This window comes from Octopus bimaculoides, chromosome 25, assembly GCF_046866305.1.
Source record: "Octopus bimaculoides isolate indiv1 chromosome 25, ASM4686630v1, whole genome shotgun sequence".
NCBI lineage: Eukaryota > Metazoa > Mollusca > Cephalopoda > Octopoda > Octopodidae > Octopus > Octopus bimaculoides.
This window is the reverse complement of record NC_142952.1, coordinates 2,072,188-2,091,368: the sequence shown is the minus strand read 5'-3', so window position 1 is coordinate 2,091,368 and position 19,181 is coordinate 2,072,188. Positions and strand designations below refer to the sequence as shown.

General features: G+C 39.5%; 1 protein-coding gene across 5 annotated transcripts in view; it reads left to right on the top strand.

Moving 5' to 3' along the window:
* LOC106883394 (serine/threonine-protein phosphatase 6 regulatory subunit 3) overlaps positions 1-19,181 on the top strand; it is a 55,783-nt gene that overhangs the window by 18,869 nt on the left and 17,733 nt on the right. For 4 of the 5 annotated variants that reach the window (XM_089341816.1, XM_014934388.3, XM_014934389.3 and 1 more), the window contains exons 3-10: positions 6,713-6,780; positions 9,001-9,080; positions 9,309-9,395; positions 15,124-15,310; positions 15,445-15,582; positions 16,491-16,556; positions 17,236-17,348; positions 18,212-18,322. In XM_089341816.1, the coding sequence (XP_089197942.1) occupies positions 6,724-6,780; positions 9,001-9,080; positions 9,309-9,395; positions 15,124-15,310; positions 15,445-15,582; positions 16,491-16,556; positions 17,236-17,348; positions 18,212-18,322 (839 nt within the window). In that variant the 5' untranslated portion in view covers positions 6,713-6,723. The remainder of the gene's footprint in view (positions 1-6,712; positions 6,781-9,000; positions 9,081-9,308; positions 9,396-15,123; positions 15,311-15,444; positions 15,583-16,490; positions 16,557-17,235; positions 17,349-18,211; positions 18,323-19,181) is intronic. The other variant, XM_014934387.3, reaches the window with a different exon arrangement.

Sequence of the window (19,181 nt, the reverse complement as noted above, 5' to 3'; positions counted from 1 at the left end):
CTTTAGTGCCACCATAGAATCGCTTTCTTGATCTTGCCTGAGGACGTTTCTGATCCATTTCCAGCATCTGAATCTTTGTCACTGATCCTGTTGATGCTTGTTGTCATCTCGGTTGTGTCATTTCAGATTCTTTGCAGCCACTTGATGTCGAGTATTCTCCTTAAGCATTCTACAATCAGACAAAGGTATGAAGAAGCAAAGTTTATGGGCCACAAAACACAAAACCGAAGCTGTTCAAGACATTGGTCCAACCAGTATTACTCTACGGATGTAAAAACTAGGAAGTGACAAAAATGGAAGAAAACACAATGGACAGTTGCCACTTCACATGCTTAAGGAGAATACTCAACATGAAGACCAAGAGCTAAAGTAATAAAGGTTTCAGTTGACCATAAAGTGTTGACGTATTTAAAAATTTGATAGTTCCATAGTCTCAAGAATCAGGTCTGATTTAAAAAACAAAGTTTAATTAGTAAATAATATTTTTATTCTCTTTATGACTGGGCAGTTAAGAAGCCTTTTTGCAACTGCATGGTTTCGGGTTCAATTCGATTGCATGGCACCTTGGGTAATTGTCTTCTATTATAGGTCCAGGTTGACCAATGCCCTGTGGACAGAAACTGCATATAAGCTCATCGTATATGTGTGTATCAGGTATATATGTATGTCCCCCACCGCCACTTGACGATCAGTATTGGTTTGGTTATGTCCCTGTAACTTAGCAGTTCAGCAAAAGCGACAAAATAAGTACCAGTTGGGAAGTAAACTTTTTTATGATAGCAGCCATGCCTGCACATGCACATGCACATGTGCAACAGGCTTCTTTCGGTTTTCATTTACCAACTCCGACTCGCAAGGCATTGGTCGACCTGGTGCTATAATAGAAGACGCTTCTGTTATAACACAGGTGCTGCACAGTAGGGCCGAGACAACATGGTTGGGAAGCTAGCTTCTGAAACCACACAGCCATTCCTGTGTCTTGAAAATGACTGAGTAAACCAGGGGTCCCCAAACTTTTTAGACCATCGACCCATTCATGGAATACTCAACCCATTTATTGACCCCTTGAATAGTCCCAGGGGGTTGATATCAACCACTTTGGAGACCCCTGGAGTAAGCCTTTCAGGGTGGTGTCCCTTATGACCTCAGACCAAACAGCTAAGACAACTAACAGAATAATAGAACATGGTTGTAGTGTAACTAATACACTCACTCTTGTTTGGTATGTTCTTATCAGATAGCACGTCTGCACCTAAACGAGATGGTCTGTAAACGATTCATAATCAGTTCCAGTTTCATTATGTTAGACTTAGATAACCAACAACAACATGATGTGAATAAATTGCATGGATTACTGCTCAAATATGCCATGAAATATGAACTTGAGACCATTATATTCGTTTTCTTTTTAGTATATGCTGTGTTGTTTTCTATGAAATGGTACTTAAATGTTTTGAGTTAGAACTTCTCTTGAAGCAACCGGCTTTCTATTAAAAAAAAAAGGGGTGGGATGGGGTGGAGTTAGGCATAAATGTGTACTTGAGTGAGTGGAGCCTCTATCAGCCCCCTTTGGCTAAGGGAAAGATATTTTATTGGATAATGTACTTATTTGGTATGAATTGCTGTTAGCTCCAGCAATTGATAAAATATCAGCTTTGTGTGTTTTTCCAGCTAGACAGATTAAAACAAGTGGATTAATAATGCCTCTTAATAATAACACAAATATCTGATTCTGTGATTGGTAGTAGTAGTAGTAGTAGTAGTAGCTTCATATATCTCTACCCCTATACCTCTTCGATTTGGGGGGAAAGAGAAATAAACCTAAACAAGTGTTTGGCTACAACCACTACTACTGATGATGATGATGATGATTTCTTTTATTTGCCATTGGGGTGAAGGATGAGGGGGACAACACAAAGACAGACATAAGGTGTTGAGGTTTAATAATAATAATAATAATAATCATACTGATTTGTGTTCATGTATCAGTGTGTTATTTCTTGGAAAGAAAAAAAAAAAAAAAAAGAAACCTGCTTTCTTTTACAATTGTGATCTGCAAGTTGTTTTGAGAACTATTCTTCACCTAATTTTCTATTTTGGGAAAGTTTATTTTTAAAATAGCTTCAAACGGAAAATAAGGCCATCTGAACTATTTTAGTCACAAAAAAAACTATTAGATACTGACCACACAGTCTTACAGGTTAAATTATGAAGCTTTTGTCGGGTCTTTCTTTTCATTCTCTATTTATAGAGAATAGTTACAGGCGTGACCTTGTGGTAAGAAGACTACTTCCCAGCCACATGGTTTCAGGTTTTCAGTCCCACTTTGTGGTACCTTGGACAATGTCTTCTCTTATAGCCACCACAACCACAACCACCACTTGTGAATGGATTTGGTTGTTGGAAAGTGAAAAAAAAACCCCATTTTGTGTGTGTGTGTGTGTTTGTCCTCCAACATTCTTTAACCAGTGTTGGTTTGTATACATCCTATAACTTAGCAGTTTGGTATGAGACCAATAGGATAAGTACTAGGGTTGACTTGGTCAACTAAAGTCCTTCAAGGTGGTGCCCCAACTGTGTGGCACCTTGGGCAAATGTCTTCTGCTATATCCCTGGGATGACTAAAGCCTTGTGAGTAGATTTGGTAGATGAAAAGGGGAAGAAGCTTGTTTGTGTGTGTGTGTCCCTGTCCATCCATGTCCGTGTCTGTGTCCTCTGGTCTTGACATCATATGATTGTTGTAAATGAGCATCACAATCAGACAAGCAGTTTTGTTCATTTCCAGTCTTCCTGTGAAAAATATGTCTGGCTGTGGGGAAATATTACTTTGCTTAGAAACAGATGAAGTTTAGCAACAGGATGAGCCTCCAGCTGTAGAAAACCTGCCTCAACAAATTCCCCCCTAACCCATGCAAACCTGGATAAGGGAATGTTAAAGCAATGACGACGACGACGATGATAAAACATTGTTTTACATCTGGATTTTCCTCCCCTTATTTCTGTCCTGTTTATCAAATTGAGGATTTTATTATTTTAAGCTTGGACTATGCACACGGCAGTGGAGAAGATGGAAGGCCTTTGAGGTGTGGATCTTTTGTAGATTGGACAGAAGAAGCTGGGAAGACAGGGTAGCAAATACTGAAGTGTTAGAAAAGCAAAAAGTCCAAGGACACCTTTTGTTGAGAATTAAGTCTACAAAGCTCTCCTATTTTGGACACACATTGCACCTCGAGCCACTGCCCAAGACCATCCTGACAGGAATTGTAGAGGTAAAGAAAGCAAGATGTATGTGAACTGACAAACGTCAAAAAGCAGAGCCTGGCTGATTGTCTGCATGCAGCAACACAAAGGGAACAGGGTGGGGGTAGAGAAGTCTTGGCAGTTGACCTCTCTGATATATGGCTGAGTCTACTCTATAGATGTCATTGTTTAGGCATTGAACTCTTATCTTGTTTTAGTTCTAGTTCTTTTGTATGTTTGTTTTTTTTCTTTTGAGATAAGTGATGGTTTGTAATTTCACATCAATCCTTTTTTTTTTTTTTTTCATTTTTATATCATGCTTACATGCTTATCTGAGTTCATTTTAATATGTACAAGCATACATCAAGTAATCTTAACAAATAAACTGATTTTTAGCCCAGCTTTTGAATTTGATTGAGAACAGTTTCAGAAGTAAAGTGATGTGTGGTGATGGGGATGGTGGTGGTGGTGGTAATAATCTGCTTGCAATTGGAAAATTTAACGTACAGCATGTAGCGTGAATGTATGCCAAGCATAGATTATTTGAGTGTGTTGTGGAGTCTATCTATGAATGGCGTTAGCTGTGATTGATTTGTGAGAGAGGGAGATCTGAAATTTAGGGTGAGGTTGAGAAAGGATTATGAAAGAAATGTGTTACGAGAATGTAATGTCAGATGGGATGGGAATTAAGATAATTGGAGAGGCTATGAATGTGGTGGCCATTGCTTGTCCCACCACCACCACCACTTGACAAACCAGTGTGGGTTTGAGAAAGGAGACTAATAGAAAAGTATACACTGGGGGTTGATCTGTTCAACTAGAAGCTTTCAAGGCAGCACCCCATCAAGGCTGCCATCCAATGACTAAAGCAAACAGAAGAGATAAAAGATAGAGGGTTAAAGAAGTTAGAGGCTTAATTTTTACCAACAGATCTCCTTTCCTGATGACATACTAATTTGCGCTTCCTCATAATTTGATTCGCCTCTATTATGCCTGCCACTCGTCTTCTCGAATTGGTTAGTGTTCTCGTTATGTTTCTTTTCCTTTCCTTTTTTTTTCTTCTTTTTTCTTTGATATTTTATCTCCACAGGAAAATTCGGCAACCGCAAATGAGCCAAGAAAAGCATTTGTATAGTGCGTAATTTGGGAGGAGGGAATCACAGACACTCTGTTTGGTGTAATGTCAACTAGCAGGCAGTAGTTATTATATATGTGTGTCTGGATTCCATTCGTTGTGCCAATTGCTCTTTTGTCTCTCAAAATTGGTGTTCATAATATCTTATATTATTTTGGTTTTAGAGTTGTTGTTTTTGTTTTTTTTGTTATTATTTTGTTAGCCATATTTATCTTTTTATCTTTTACTTGCTGCAGTCATTGGACTGCAGCCGTGCTGAAGTGTCACCTTGAAGAGTTTAGTCAAATAAATCAACCCCCCAGTACTTATTTATTTTCTTTCAAAGTCTGGTACTTAGCCTATTGGTCTCTGTTGCCAAGCTGCTCAGTTATGGGGCTATAAACAAACCAACACCAGTTGTCAAGTGAGATATGGGGGACAAACAGACAGAAACACACACATGCACGCACACACGATATGATAGGCTTCCACACAGTTTCCTTCTACCAACTTCACTCACAAGACATTGGTCTACTCAGGCTGTTGTATGAGACACTTCCCGAAAGTGCCATGTAGTAGAAGTGAACCTGGAATCACATGATTGCAAACCAAAACTTCATAACCACACAGCCATGCCTACTTTTTTTTTTTTGTTCATAGCTAATGATGAATAAAAGGAGATAATCCTATTTCCTAATGAGTGAAACGTAAGATAAAAAAGGTCAATAGTTTCTGTACTCTTTGAGTCATAAAGTAAAGCAAACAAGATTATCAAATCTCGCTGATTATTTCTGTCCTTTGATATTTGTGTTCTGTTATAATTAAATTCAGCCTTGACAATTTCTTCCTATTACATTTGTGTTAGTTTGGTAAATTTGAGGTAAACAAGATGAACGTGAGATCCTTGGAAATTGTATGTTTTATAAATTTTCTCTTATTTTATTATATAAATTTATAAACCTTAATAAACTCCTGCCGAGTAGATGTGCTAAGCAGTGACCGAGAAGAAAATAAACTTGAAACCAGTTCTAATGTCTGAGAGCTATTGGAACCCATAAAAAGTTTTATCAATAGAGTTTGTTTATGAAGAAATATTCTTACTGGAGGCAAAAAAAAAAAAATTCATGGTCAGTTCAGAGCTTTTCCTGCCCACCTGTCAGGCTGGTGGCTACATGTATTTCAAAGTAGTTAGCTTCTCATCAGTGCCAGATACCATATATAGGCAATTCTGAACTGATAAAGAAATTGCATTTCTCAAACATTGTTTTGTTATGCTGAAGATTTTTTTTTTCTTTTTCTTGATAATGAACCAGATAACAGATTGAGGTTATTGATAGAAATTAGGATTTAGATCAACTTTCAGTGTCAGCAGCAGTATGATAAATTCTGGTTTTCTCCTGGTGTAGAATGGTTCACCAGTTCATTGTCTGGTCTGACTCACAGATGAGGTAGTTTCTTTCAAACTGCTCTCTCTCTCTCTCTCTCTCTCTCTCTCTCTCTCTCTCTCTCTCTCTCTCTCTGTCTCTCTGTCTCTCTCTCTCTCTCTCTCTGTGTTCTTCAGCAAGACACTTGTTCCTGTCCTATCATAGGGAGAGGAAAGGAGGCTTTCATGTATAGCTGATTGTTACTGTTTCCAAAAATGGACCTTACGTGAGTCTCCACCTTAGAGAGAAAATCTCATCCATTGTCTTGTATTCAAGATCCTCTGCATGACATCCTTCTGGTTCAAAGCCAGGAATCTGATCGGTTAGGTCCTGCCGATAACTAAATCCACATCCTACTGCTGACACTTATTATTGTTGAGGTTTTGTCTGTCTCCTACCCTTCGACCTGTCTGGCTTGGTAAGACCTGCCTAAAGATTTCTCTCCCTCCAGCATAGCTCTCCGGGTCAATGAAGCACACAGGCACTTCACCGTGGCAAGGTACTTGTTGAATTGGCTGTTGACTACACAGTAGTTCTTCTGCCCTTTAACGGGTCATATTTTTCATCCCACAGGATGTCCAACAATCATTCTCCTCACCAAGCAAGCTTGATGGGGGTTGCCAGTTTCGTCGCCGACGAACCGACCATATGACAGGTTGTACTGGGTTACATGTTACCAGTTGCGCTCAAGTGTGACCTGACCGAAATGACAAATAAACAGATTTGTATTTCTAAATTATATGCATTGAGTTATTAGAAAAAAATCAACCAAATTGTAAACACTGTTAAAATGAAACTATGCAAATCGAGTCCTGTGTAAACCAAGAGACAACCAATATATATCTTATATTTAATTGTGTATCATGACCCATGTAAAATAGTATTGTTAAGCTCACTTAACACCACCCACTTATTTTCTGTTTGATGTTTTCAGATACGTGAGACATGTTTTGGAAGTTCAATCTTGCCTCAACTCACATTGACTCTTTACTTGAAAAAGAGGTAGGTCCCTATTTACATTCATTACGTCACATTTGATCTGGGCCCAAATTATTCTTTGTCTCTAACTTCTGATTGGGAGTATTTTCTCATTCCTTGATGTTTCCGTCCTTCGGTAGGTGCAGGTACGGCTGGGTTGTGAAGAAACTTGCTTTGCAACTTTGTGGTTTTTCGATTCAGTCCCACTGCAAAATGTCTTTTACTATAGCCTCTGGCTGGCCAATACCTTGTGAGTGAATTTGCTACATGTAAACTGTGAGGAAGCCTGTCAGTGTGTGTGTGTGTGTGTGTTTATAGCTTCATCATCACTTGGCAACAAGTGTTGGTTTATTTACACCCCTGTAACTTGGCAGTTTGGAAAAAGACCAGGCTTATTAAAAAAAAAAAAACTTTCTTTTTAAATATGTATTTGGGAGTGTTTATTCAAGCAAACCCTTTAAGCCAGTGCTCCAGCATGGCTGCAGTCCAGTGACTAAGAAATAAAAAGAAAGAGAAAAAGGTAACAAGGTAGTGATTTTAACATGTAAATATTTACAATAATGCATTCAGAAAATATTTATATAAAGATCTAAATCCTATTCAACTCGCAGTTATGCTCTACTAGACATGTTTCAAATCTTTCTTATGCCATTTTGTTGTACACCCAAATGAAATTCAGTGCTCTCTAGGCATCTGTCTGTGACCAGTAAAGTCTCACAGGCAAAGCATTCAGTTGTGAAACCACTTTTTGCAAGTGTTAGTGCAACAGACCTAGCTTCACACTGTTGTGTCGGTGCAGACTTAATGCTGCACCTATGGATATATCATCAGCAGCACTGTTTCACCGCCTGATTTTCCCTGCTTGCTTGCGTCAGATGGCCTTAATTAAGGCAGATTTTCTACGTCCAACCACCCTCCCTGTCACCAACTCTCACACAATTCCAAGCAAGGTAATATTTCCCCATGGCTAGACATGTTTTCACAGAATGTTGGAATTGAATGACACTGCTTGTATGACAGTGACACTTATTTACAACTATCATAAGATGTCAAAACAAGGAGACACAAACATACACTCACACAGTTACTCATACACATGTACATACGACAGGCTTCTTTCAGTTTCCGCCTACCTGATCCAATTACAGGACTTGGGTCAACAAGGGGCTCAATTAAAAGGCCCTTATCCAATGTGCTGCACAGTGGGATTGAACCAGAAAGCATAGGGTTGGAAAGCAAGCTTCTTAGCCATAAAGCCATACGTGCATCTCAAAAACGAAACTGCCAGGAATATATGGAAATGTTGATCATACCAGTTTGCTACTTGTGGCATCGGTGTCTGGAAAGATTCTGATATTCTCTATAGCAGTGAGATTTGACTGGTATGCAGTGACTGGACGACACTTCCCACTGATGACTTCCAGTAGAATGAAATCACTTGATATGAGAATTCTGGCACCCATCACAGACAATTCTTCTTGTCTGCTACAATCTATGATTGTACTTTTATGCACCGAGTGCCTGTACAAGAGAATGTCTCAAGGCTAATAAGGCAGTCTTCAGTGATCTAACAAGACATCCATGTTAAGATGGATATAAAGATTAATTTTTGGTATTAATACTGCTTCCATCGCTAATAATATATATCTATATCTTCAGTGTGGTTTATTGTAAACTATTTTATTTTCTGATTGACTTGGTACAAAGCAACGACAACATCAACGTAAACCATTAAAGAGAGAACAAAATTAAATGAATGAACCGACTAAATTATCAACAAACAGCCTGAATTGGAAACTCTGCCTCTAAATATCTTATTTCTTAAATATGATACTATCATATTTCATAATTTGTTATGTGTTTTTGTTTGAGGTCATGCTGGTAATGGGAGCATGAACCAATAAATGAAGAGAGAGAGAGAGAGAGAGCGTGATAGTTGGAGACATTAAATTCAACTGAGAAAACGGAAGAATTTTCAATTTCAAATGAAAAAAATTCTTTCACTTTTCTGATCATAAAACATTTTAAAATCTCAAAGTGAAAGTGAATTATTTGGTATTAAGCATCAGTGAAATTAAAATGAACATTTAACTGATTTAGTAGGAATACTTCTATTACTGGATACATTAACTTCATTATCTTGTTTGAAAAAATGTTTGAAAAAATATTCTGATGAAGAAAATTTAACCAAAGGACTTTTATTCTTCTTTGTCTTCTTGCAATCTTTTAATATCTGTTTTTCAGGATGTTACCTTACAAGAACTTCTTGACGAAGATGATATTCTTCAAGAATGTAAAGCCAGACATAAAAAGCTTATTGACTTGTAAGTATTCTTATTTTTCTGTTTGGTGCTTAAAGTAGGAGAGAGACAGAACTATCGGCTGGTGATAAAGTATTGTGTCAGAGTTTACAAAATTGCTATTCTCTTAAATGATGTTATTTCTGTGATATTTCTGTTCGAAATACTTCATTATTTATCATCTTTTACTTTCTTTCTAAATGACCTTATATGTCCACTTACTCATGTGTTGGTTGTTGCTTCTTATTTTAGTCTTATCCGTCCGGATAACTTAAGAGAAATGGTCAATATGGTTACTGAAGAACCATCTGAAGATATTGAAGAGAAACAGCGTTATAGGTAAATTCCCCTTTTGGTTATGATGTGAATTTGTACGCCACAGTTGCAGGTATTTCAGATGAATTTGAACAGAGCACTTAATTTTATATGCTTAATTAATTCTCATTATCAGTCTATCAACAAATGCCCCAAACTTCTCATGGTTCTAGGTTACTGCACAATACCATCCCTAATTACCTATTTATATTTAAAAGAGAATATTGAGATATGTCTTATTACTCTTTTAACGATATCCCATGATTTTACTGGATGGACACTTACTATACATCAGCCAACATTTTTATAATGTGAAATTTGTGTTCTCCAAATTTTTTCATATATTTTTTCCATGTATGTATCTTTTTCATAATTTTTTTCCACTTGTAAAAACCAAAAACAAAAACATCCTGCAAATGCTACTTTCACATTCAGTTACAGTGATTCTGAACAGGAAGAATTTTCAAAAGTTGGTGTAATAGCAAATACCGAAAAAGTATAATTGTACTGGGCATAATGTCAGTTATTTCAATTTTCAAAATGTAACAGCAAATCTACAAGTAATATTGAAAACAAAAACAAATTTATTCCAGAAACACATTGGAGTGAAAATATAAAAAATATATTTCTCAAAAGTACAGACAGCTTCATGATCAATAGAGAAATATTGGAATGTTTGGACAGGTTTGAATATTTAGGAACCTTTGTCTCTAATGTTGGTACCATGGGCCTAGTAAACAGATTGGCCAAATCCCAAGTCACGTTCAGTTGTCCTAAGAGCATCTGTAGTTCCAATAGCATCAGCTTTAGCCTCAAAATGAAACTGTTCGAATATTTGGTAAAGAAAGAAAATGACCAAAGGGGACGAGAGGGAACTAGATGTCTTCCTGTGCAGATGTCTGAGGCTGATACTTAAGACACAGTGGCAAGAGCATACAAAGAGCGAGGAGGCCATGCTTGGGAAGTGCTAGGACGGAGGGCACGAGATGTGAAGTATGGTGAAGGAGGTTGCAGTACATTGGGCACATCTTGTGGAAAGATCTCATCAGCAATTGTATGACAGCCACAACATGAGCCCCTGGAATGGAAGGGGGAAGGGCCGAAGACCCAAGAACATCTGGAAAAGAACTGTTAAAGAAGAAGCAGGCCAGTGGATGGGGAATGTGGAACCATTTGCGAACCACAGCCATTGACAGAGCAACATCCAGAGCGAAAGAGTGGAAGCCATGAGGAGAAAAGCAGCAGCATAGATAAATTATGTAAAATTATTTAAATCTCTCTCTCTCTCTCTCTATCTATCTATCTATCTATATATATATATATATATATATATACACACACACACACACACACACACACACACACATACTCACTCTCTTTCTCTCCCTCCCTCTCTCCATGTTGATTTATTTCTTGTTTTCTCTAAAGTGTTTATATCTGAAGTATTTTAATGAAGTAATAGCATTTGCCAAATTACGTTTCTGGTTGCCTGCATTTATACTGCACTCTTTAAAATGTTTAGAATTCTTACCTACCAGTATAATATAACCTCATTTTATATATATATATATATATATATATATATATATATATATATATATATTGTATCATATAGCAGAAAAAGAGGCACACTCTAAAGCGTAGAGCAATAGTGTATTTCTTATTCAGTTGAGTATAAGTCTGGTCATAGAGTGACCAATGGTTTCACATCCATTAAGGGCCCAGCCCCATGGATGACCCAGGGTTGTGATTCCTATAAGCAAATGAACCATATGTAATCATCATCATCATCATCGTTTAACGTCCGCTTTCCATGCTAGCATGGGTTGGACGATTTGACTGAGGACTGGTGAAACCGGATGGCAACACCAGGCTCCAGTCTGATTTGGCAGAGTTTCTACAGCTGGATGCCCTTCCTAACGCCAACCACTCAGAGAGTGTAGTGGGTGCTTTTACGTGTCACCCGCACGAAAACGGCCACGCTCGAAATGGTGTCTTTTATGTGCCACCCGCACAAGCCAGTCCAGGGGCACTGGCAACGATCTCGCTCGAAAATCCTACAGGAGCCAGTCAGGCGGTACTGGCAACGGCCACGCTCAAAATGGTGCATCTCATGTGCCACCCGCACAAGAACCAGTCCAGGGGCACTGGCAACGATCTTACTTGGCTTGCCGGGTCTTCTCACGCACAGCCCATTTCCAAAGGTCTCGGTCCGTAGTCATCGCCTCGGTGAGGCCCAATGTACGAAGGTCTTGCCTCACCACCTCAGCCCAGGTCTTCCTGGGCCTACCTCTTCCACGGGTTCCCTCAACTGTTAGGGTGTGGCACTTTTTCACGCAGCTATCCTCCTCCATTCTCACCACATGTCCATACCAGCGCAATCGTCTCTCTTGCACGCCACAACTGATGCTTCTAATGTTCAGCTTTTCTCTCAAGATACTTACACTCTGACGGGTATTCACATTGACATTACACATCCAACGGAGCATACTGGCTTCATTCCTTGCGAGCTTACGTATGTCCTCAGCAGTTACAGCCCATGTTTCACTGCCATGTAGCATGGTTGTTCGTACGCATGATGAACAAATAATACCAAAAAAAATTTTCCAGCTTCTTTTGTTACACACACACACACACACACACACACACACACACACACACAGAATTTTCTTATGTATAAGTTAACCCCCTAATTTAATGTTAAACCTTGGTATAAATTTTTTTCCCCTTCATATTGTTAGTTTTGCCCCATGTATGTCGCACCCCAATTTCTTCACTTAAAATCAAGTATAAATTAGTCCAACTTATTTGCAAGTAAATACACTACATCCTCGCCAGAAATAGGGAAAGAGGGCGGCTTATAAATGCCAAAACCTACCCTGGCGAAGAATGTACCCCACAACATAGATTAGTAGTTAGCGACTTTGGGATCAAGGCAAAATGGGTGCCCAGAATTAGACAGGCTTGGAGAAGAAGGGTGTGGAAGCTTAAAGACCCTGCAAACGGACAGAGACTTAGAGACAAGTTACTTGAAGCATTTAACGAAATAGAAGGGGATATAGCATCATACAACGTGGAAGACAATTGGAGATTTCTGCGGGACAACCTGTTGAAAGCCACCGACCAGATTTGTGGGTGGTGTAAGGTCCCCTCCCAACCCAGAGTAACGTGGTGGTGGAACAAGGAGGTAGACAGGGCTATTAGACAAAAGAAACAAGCTTGGAAGGACTGGAAGAACGGTGGTAGCAGGGAATTGTACCAATGTGCCAGAAGGGAGGCTAGGCGACAGGTTTATTTAGCCAGAGGGGAAGCAGATAAGGAAAGATTTGCCAATGTTCTGCGCCGTGAGGACCAAAGACTCGAGGTATTTCGGGTTGCAAGACAGTGTAGGAGAGAGAATAGTGATGTTGTAGGAGAGAAATGTGTTCGCATGGATGATGGTACGCTTGCATTAAATGAGGATGCAAAGAAAGAGGTCTGGAGATGCCACTACGATAGATTGCTTAATAAAGAGAATGAATGGGAGAAAGAGAGCCTGCCTTATGTCGACCCAATAGAGGGACCAGCTATCCGAGTTGATAGTACCAGGGTAGATAAAGCAATTAAGAGTATGAAGACCGGGAAAGCCCCCGGCCCATCAGGAATCACTGCAGAGATGCTCAAAATATCTGGCAGTGTTGGCTATAGCCTAGTCACCCGTATTACGAACCAGGTGATACACGAAGGAGTCATACCCTATGACTGGTGTAGCAGCATCATAGTCAACTGCTACAAAGGTAAAGGGGACGCTTTAGATACAAATAATTACAGAGGCATCAAGCTGTTAGATCAGGTTATGAAAGTTACAGAGAGGGTCATAGCCCAACTAATTAGGGAGCGAATCAATTTAGATGAGATGCAGTTTGGGTTCGTGCCAGGTAAAAGCACTACTGATGCCTTATTTCTAGTGAGACAGTTGCAAGAGAAATACCTAGCCAAGGATAAACCTCTGTACCTGGCTTTCGTTGACATGGAGAAAGCCTTTGACAGGGTCCCCCGATCCCTTATCTGGTGGTCAATGAGGAAACTTGGGATAGAAGAATGGCTAGTGAGAGCTGTGCGAGCCATGTACAGAGATGCGGCCAGTAAGGTGAGGGTTGGAAATGAGTACAGCAATGAATTCCGGGTAGAGGTAGGGGTCCACCAAGGTTCCGTCCTCAGCCCCCTATTATTTACCATAGTCCTCCAGGCAATCACAGAGGAGTTCAAGACAGGTTGCCCCTGGGAGCTCCTCTATGCTGATGACCTTGCCCTAATTGCGGAGTCACTATCAGAACTAGAGGAGAAGTTTCAGGTGTGGAAGCAAGGTCTAGAATTGAAGGGCCTTAGAGTCAACCTAGCTAAAACCAAAATCCTAATAAGTAGGAAGGTAGATAAAACACAAACCCCTTCAGGTAGATGGCCCTGCTCAGTATGTAGAAAAGGAGTAGGTAGTAACTCTATAAGATGTACCCGGTGCAAGCTATGGACACATAAGAGGTGCAGCAACATCAAAGGCAGGTTAACTAGCAAGTTAGTTTTTGTTTGTGGCAGATGTTCAGGTGCAATAAAGACTGCAAACAAACAGGAAACAACTTCTATCTCATTCCAGGGTGAAAAACTAGAGGTAGTCGATAGCTTCCGCTATCTGGGCGACCAAGTTAGTAGTGGGGGTGGGTGCGCTGAAAGTGTAGCTGCTAGAATAAGAATAGCCTGGGCAAAGTTTAGAGAGCTCTTACCCCTGCTGGCGACAAAGGGACTCTCACTCAGAGTAAAAGGCAGACTGTATGACGCATGCGTACGAACAACCATGCTACATGGCAGTGAAACATGGGCTGTAACTGCTGAGGACATACGTAAGCTCGCAAGGAATGAAGCCAGTATGCTCCGTTGGATGTGTAATGTCAATGTGAATACCCGTCAGAGTGTAAGTATCTTGAGAGAAAAGCTGAACATTAGAAGCATCAGTTGTGGCGTGCAAGAGAGACGATTGCGCTGGTATGGACATGTGGTGAGAATGGAGGAGGATAGCTGCGTGAAAAAGTGCCACACCCTAACAGTTGAGGGAACCCGTGGAAGAGGTAGGCCCAGGAAGACCTGGGCTGAGGTGGTGAGGCAAGACCTTCGTACATTGGGCCTCACCGAGGCGATGACTACGGACCGAGACCTTTGGAAATGGGCTGTGCGTGAGAAGACCCGGCAAGCCAAGTAAGATCGTTGCCAGTGCCCCTGGACTGGTTCTTGTGCGGGTGGCACATGAGATGCACCATTTTGAGCGTGGCCGTTGCCAGTACCGCCTGACTGGCTCCTGTAGGATTTTCGAGCGAGATCGTTGCCAGTGCCCCTGGACTGGCTTGTGCGGGTGGCACATAAAAGACACCATTTCGAGCGTGGCCGTTTTCGTGCGGGTGACACGTAAAAGCACCCACTACACTCTCTGAGTGGTTGGCGTTAGGAAGGGCATCCAGCTGTAGAAACTCTGCCAAATCAGACTGGAGCCTGGTGTTGCCATCCGGTTTCACCAGTCCTCAGTCAAATCGTCCAACCCATGCTAGCATGGAAAGCGGACGTTAAACGATGATGATGATGATGATGATGATACAGTTGATATAATCGTACAAAAAGACGTCTTGCTTCAGATTAAAACATCCTTAAATTTGAACTATTTAGATGTCTCTCTAATCAACTATTTAAACAGTAACTGATTCTAATGCTTTGTTTCTTTGTCCAAAAGGTACCCAAATACATGCTGTGAAGTATTGACATGTGATGTAACTCAGATCAATGACTGCCTAACTGGAGATAGTGTTTATATAAACAAATTATATGGGTTCTTGGAGATGAAGGGCCCTCTTAATCCCTTATTGGCTAGCTTTGTCAGTAAAGTGATAGGCCTTCTTACAGTTAAAAAAAGTGAGATGGTAAGTATTGTTTGCATTTGAAGATTTCCATTCATGTTTGCATTCCGTAATACTCTCAAAATATATTTGAAAATTGAAACTAATTCAGCAAATTTTCGATTTTTATTTTTTTAATTAAATTTTTTTTTCCCCAGATATTTAAATATTTGAAATCAAAATCTGACTTTGTTGGAACCTTACTGACACATATTGGTACATCTGCAATGGTGGATCTCTTGTTACGATTGATAACCTGTATAGAATCTACAAAACTAAAGTTTGAAATGATAGAGGTCAGTCAGCTTCTTTTTTTAACCTTATATTATTATTTCCATTTCATTTATCTTTTGCTTGTTTCAGTCATAGGCCTGTGGCCATACTGGAGCATGCCTCAAACGATTTAGGCATTAGGAAGAGCATCCAGTTGTAGAAACCATGCCAGTGCCGCTTGGTGTGGGCCCTAGCCTTACCAGCTCCACTTAAACCGTCCAACCTATGCCAGCATGGAAAACAGACATTAAACTACGACGAAATCAATGCCAGTACTTCTTTTTAAGTACTGTTATATATTGGATTTGGCCCCTTTCATTTGGCATTGGCTGAAAAATCTTTATATCATGCTGTCTCTGATAAGCAGTGACCAAGTGGGAATCAGTGTGTTAATAGAATGTGTTCTTCTTTGGTTGGAAGCTTGGCCCATTTGCTTTGAATCGAATGAACTCAGCTAAATGTACTTCATAACCAGATGAAAGTGTTAAGCAGGGTGACATTTTAAGCTTACTGTCTACGAAAAGGAACTAGGCATGTTTTATGGTGGTACCAATACTGGAGATGTCTTACTAGTCATTAGCTGTTAAGGGTGACCTAGGCACTTAAACTTGTTGCTTTCAAAGTTTGCAAATCTATCAGGATGTTGATTATTGAGAGAGAGTGTGTGTGTGTGTGTGTAGATGAAAGCTTAGACTGTATAGGAAGATCAAATTAACATTTTTGGCCTTTTTACCTTTATAAAAGACATGTATGAAATAGTTCCAAGGAATCCAAACTGTGTTGTGGAAAACCATGAATAATATTTTATCTCTTGTACTCTATCATTGAACTCTGTCACTAAACTCCCTTGGTCCAAATTTTCAAGTGAATTTCAACTTTAAATTTAAAGCAAATGTTCTGTGTCTATATTTCCTTTTCTCTTCTATTTCAGTGGTTGAATGAAGAAAAACTGGTGGAAAGACTCGTGGATCAAGTTGTTCCATCAATTGAAGAAGATGTGAGTTACTTTTATTCGCCATTCTGTAATTTTCCACCTTTGTTGTTTCTCTGTTGTGTGTCTGTGTGTTCCCCTTCTGTATCTACTATGCATGTGTGTGTGTGTGTGACTTTTTGTATTTGCTGTATGTGTGTGTGTGTGCTTCTGGATTTCAAAATCCATTATCAGATCTGCTGTTTGTATGGTTCTTATCGTATCAATAACCGGGTGGTCAAACACTGTTCCTGTTTGTGGAAATGGTGTTTCCATGCTCAGGTGGTTCAGGGTGGAGTTTAGATTTAAAAAAAAATTTTGATGCCATGAAAACATGTGCACAGTACATTGTGTAAAGTGGTTGGCAATAGAAAGGGCATTCAGCCATAGAAACCCCAGCCATATGATGTGTACAAATGTTTGCTCCTAATGACAAATGACTTTGGCCATGATGACTTGTCCAACCCATTCCAGCATGGAAAGCAGACGTAAGAAGGGAGATAATCGTTTCTTAATATGAGGTAGGATTAGAACTTTGAATTTGCAATTACAATGAAAAAGTTGCATAAAATTCAAATATTTAATTTTTTGTTTTTTGTTTACTAGCTGGTAGTAATCATGTATAGCACTATTTCATTCCTTTTATATATTTTCATTGTTCATTTTTCATTATTTTAATTTTTATTATTTTTATTTTTCTCCACAGTTTCATACAAATGCAGCTCAATTTCTTTGTGATATTGTCCGATTAGGTCGAGAACAACCGTCTCAGATTCAGGATTGTCCTCAACCATATCCCCTCTTGGCAACTTTAGAATCGTAAGTATACCAGTTTGCAAAATCTAATATTTATAGGGGTGACTAGTTTCTCAACTGAACCCTCTTTGCATACCGGTTCCGATTATTGGTTCACACTGCTTCACTGGTTGTGATCACTACTTTCTTTGACATATGAATTGCCATTGTTCCTTTCTTTCATTAGTCCAAATGATCAAACCATTATATGTGACCCAGTGGAAACACCCCTGGATGAAACAGACGGAAGAAAAGGAACCTGCGTCTGGGCTTGCTATTAGTCGTTTCACTTGAACAGATTAGAGCAACATGATTAGAATTGCCTTGTTACCCTGTCAAGGAATTGAACTCACAGCCTTGTGATTTTGAGTTCATTCAATTACTACAAAAAAAAAAAAAAAGTAATATTTACTAAATGTCACGCATGGACATGTGTATAGATGAATGACTAGCATACATGATGGTACTCTCTTGTAGTCCGAGAAAGACAGTTCTGCAATTTCTTACTGAAGAACCTGTGCAAATGATTTGTTTGTACTGATTATATGTTCCTGCTGTACGTTAAGCTCACTTCCTCCATCAAATTGATGCTGCGTGAATAGGTGTAATGATGTACCACACATCAGATGTCGAAGTGAATGCAGAGCAACGTGATACGAAGCGTTTTGCTCATAAACACAACACACCACCCAGTCCAGGAATTGAAACCACGATCTTGCAATCATGAATTCGATACCCTAACCACTAGGCTATGCACTCTCACACTACCATATATAGATTAATGATTAATGTATATTGAGTTAGATGAATGACTAATGTCTGTAGTTCTTTGGTTTCTTCAACAGATTTGTATAAACAACCGTTTTTATTTATTTTGCTTTTTTCAGTGAACCAGTTATCGGTCGTTTGTTAAACAACATACTGGACGGAGAAAAGAACGAATCAGTTATCGTCAACGGTCTTCTTGTCGTACAGATTTTGCTTGATATCAAGAAAGTGTAATTTTATTTGTATTTTCCACCTCCCACCCGACCCCACTTACCCTCTTACTTGAATCATTTACTTTGACCATGCTTAATAACCTGCCATGTATTTAGTGCATGTCTCAAGTGTCTCCATACCTGTAATAAACTAGAGGAAAATGTTGGACGGCATATACCCATATACATGTGTGTGTATGTGCTTACACACACACACACACACACACACACACACACACACACTCTTTTACTTGTTTTAGTCATTTTACTGTAGCCATGCTGGAGCCCTGCCTTTAGTCAAACAAATCAACCCCAGGACTTATTCTTTGTAACTGTAGTACTTACTCTGTTGGTTTCTTTTGCTGAACCGCTAGGTTACAGGGACATGAACACACCAACATCAGTTGTCAAGCGATGGAGTGGGTTGACAAACACAAATATACATACATACACGCGACAGGCTTCTTTCAGTTTCTGTCTACTAAATCTACTCACAAGGCTTTGATCAGCCTGGGGCTATAACAGAAGACACTTGCCCAAGGTGCTACGCAGTGAGACTGAACCCAGAATCATGTGGCTGGGGAGCAAGCTTTTTACCACACAGCCACACCTGCACCTATATATATATATATATATATATCTTTTACTTATAGCCCCAGGGCTGACTAATGCCTTATGAGTGAATTTGGCAGGTGGAAACTGTGCTAGCCCATTGTGTATACACACACACACACACGCACACGCGCGCATTTGTCTCTTTGTGCCTGTGTTTGTCCCCTTTACCATGTGACAAATGCTGCTGGTTTTTTTACATCCCTATAACCTAGCAGTTTGTTGAAAGAGACTGATAGAATAAGTACCAAAATATTTTTTTTAA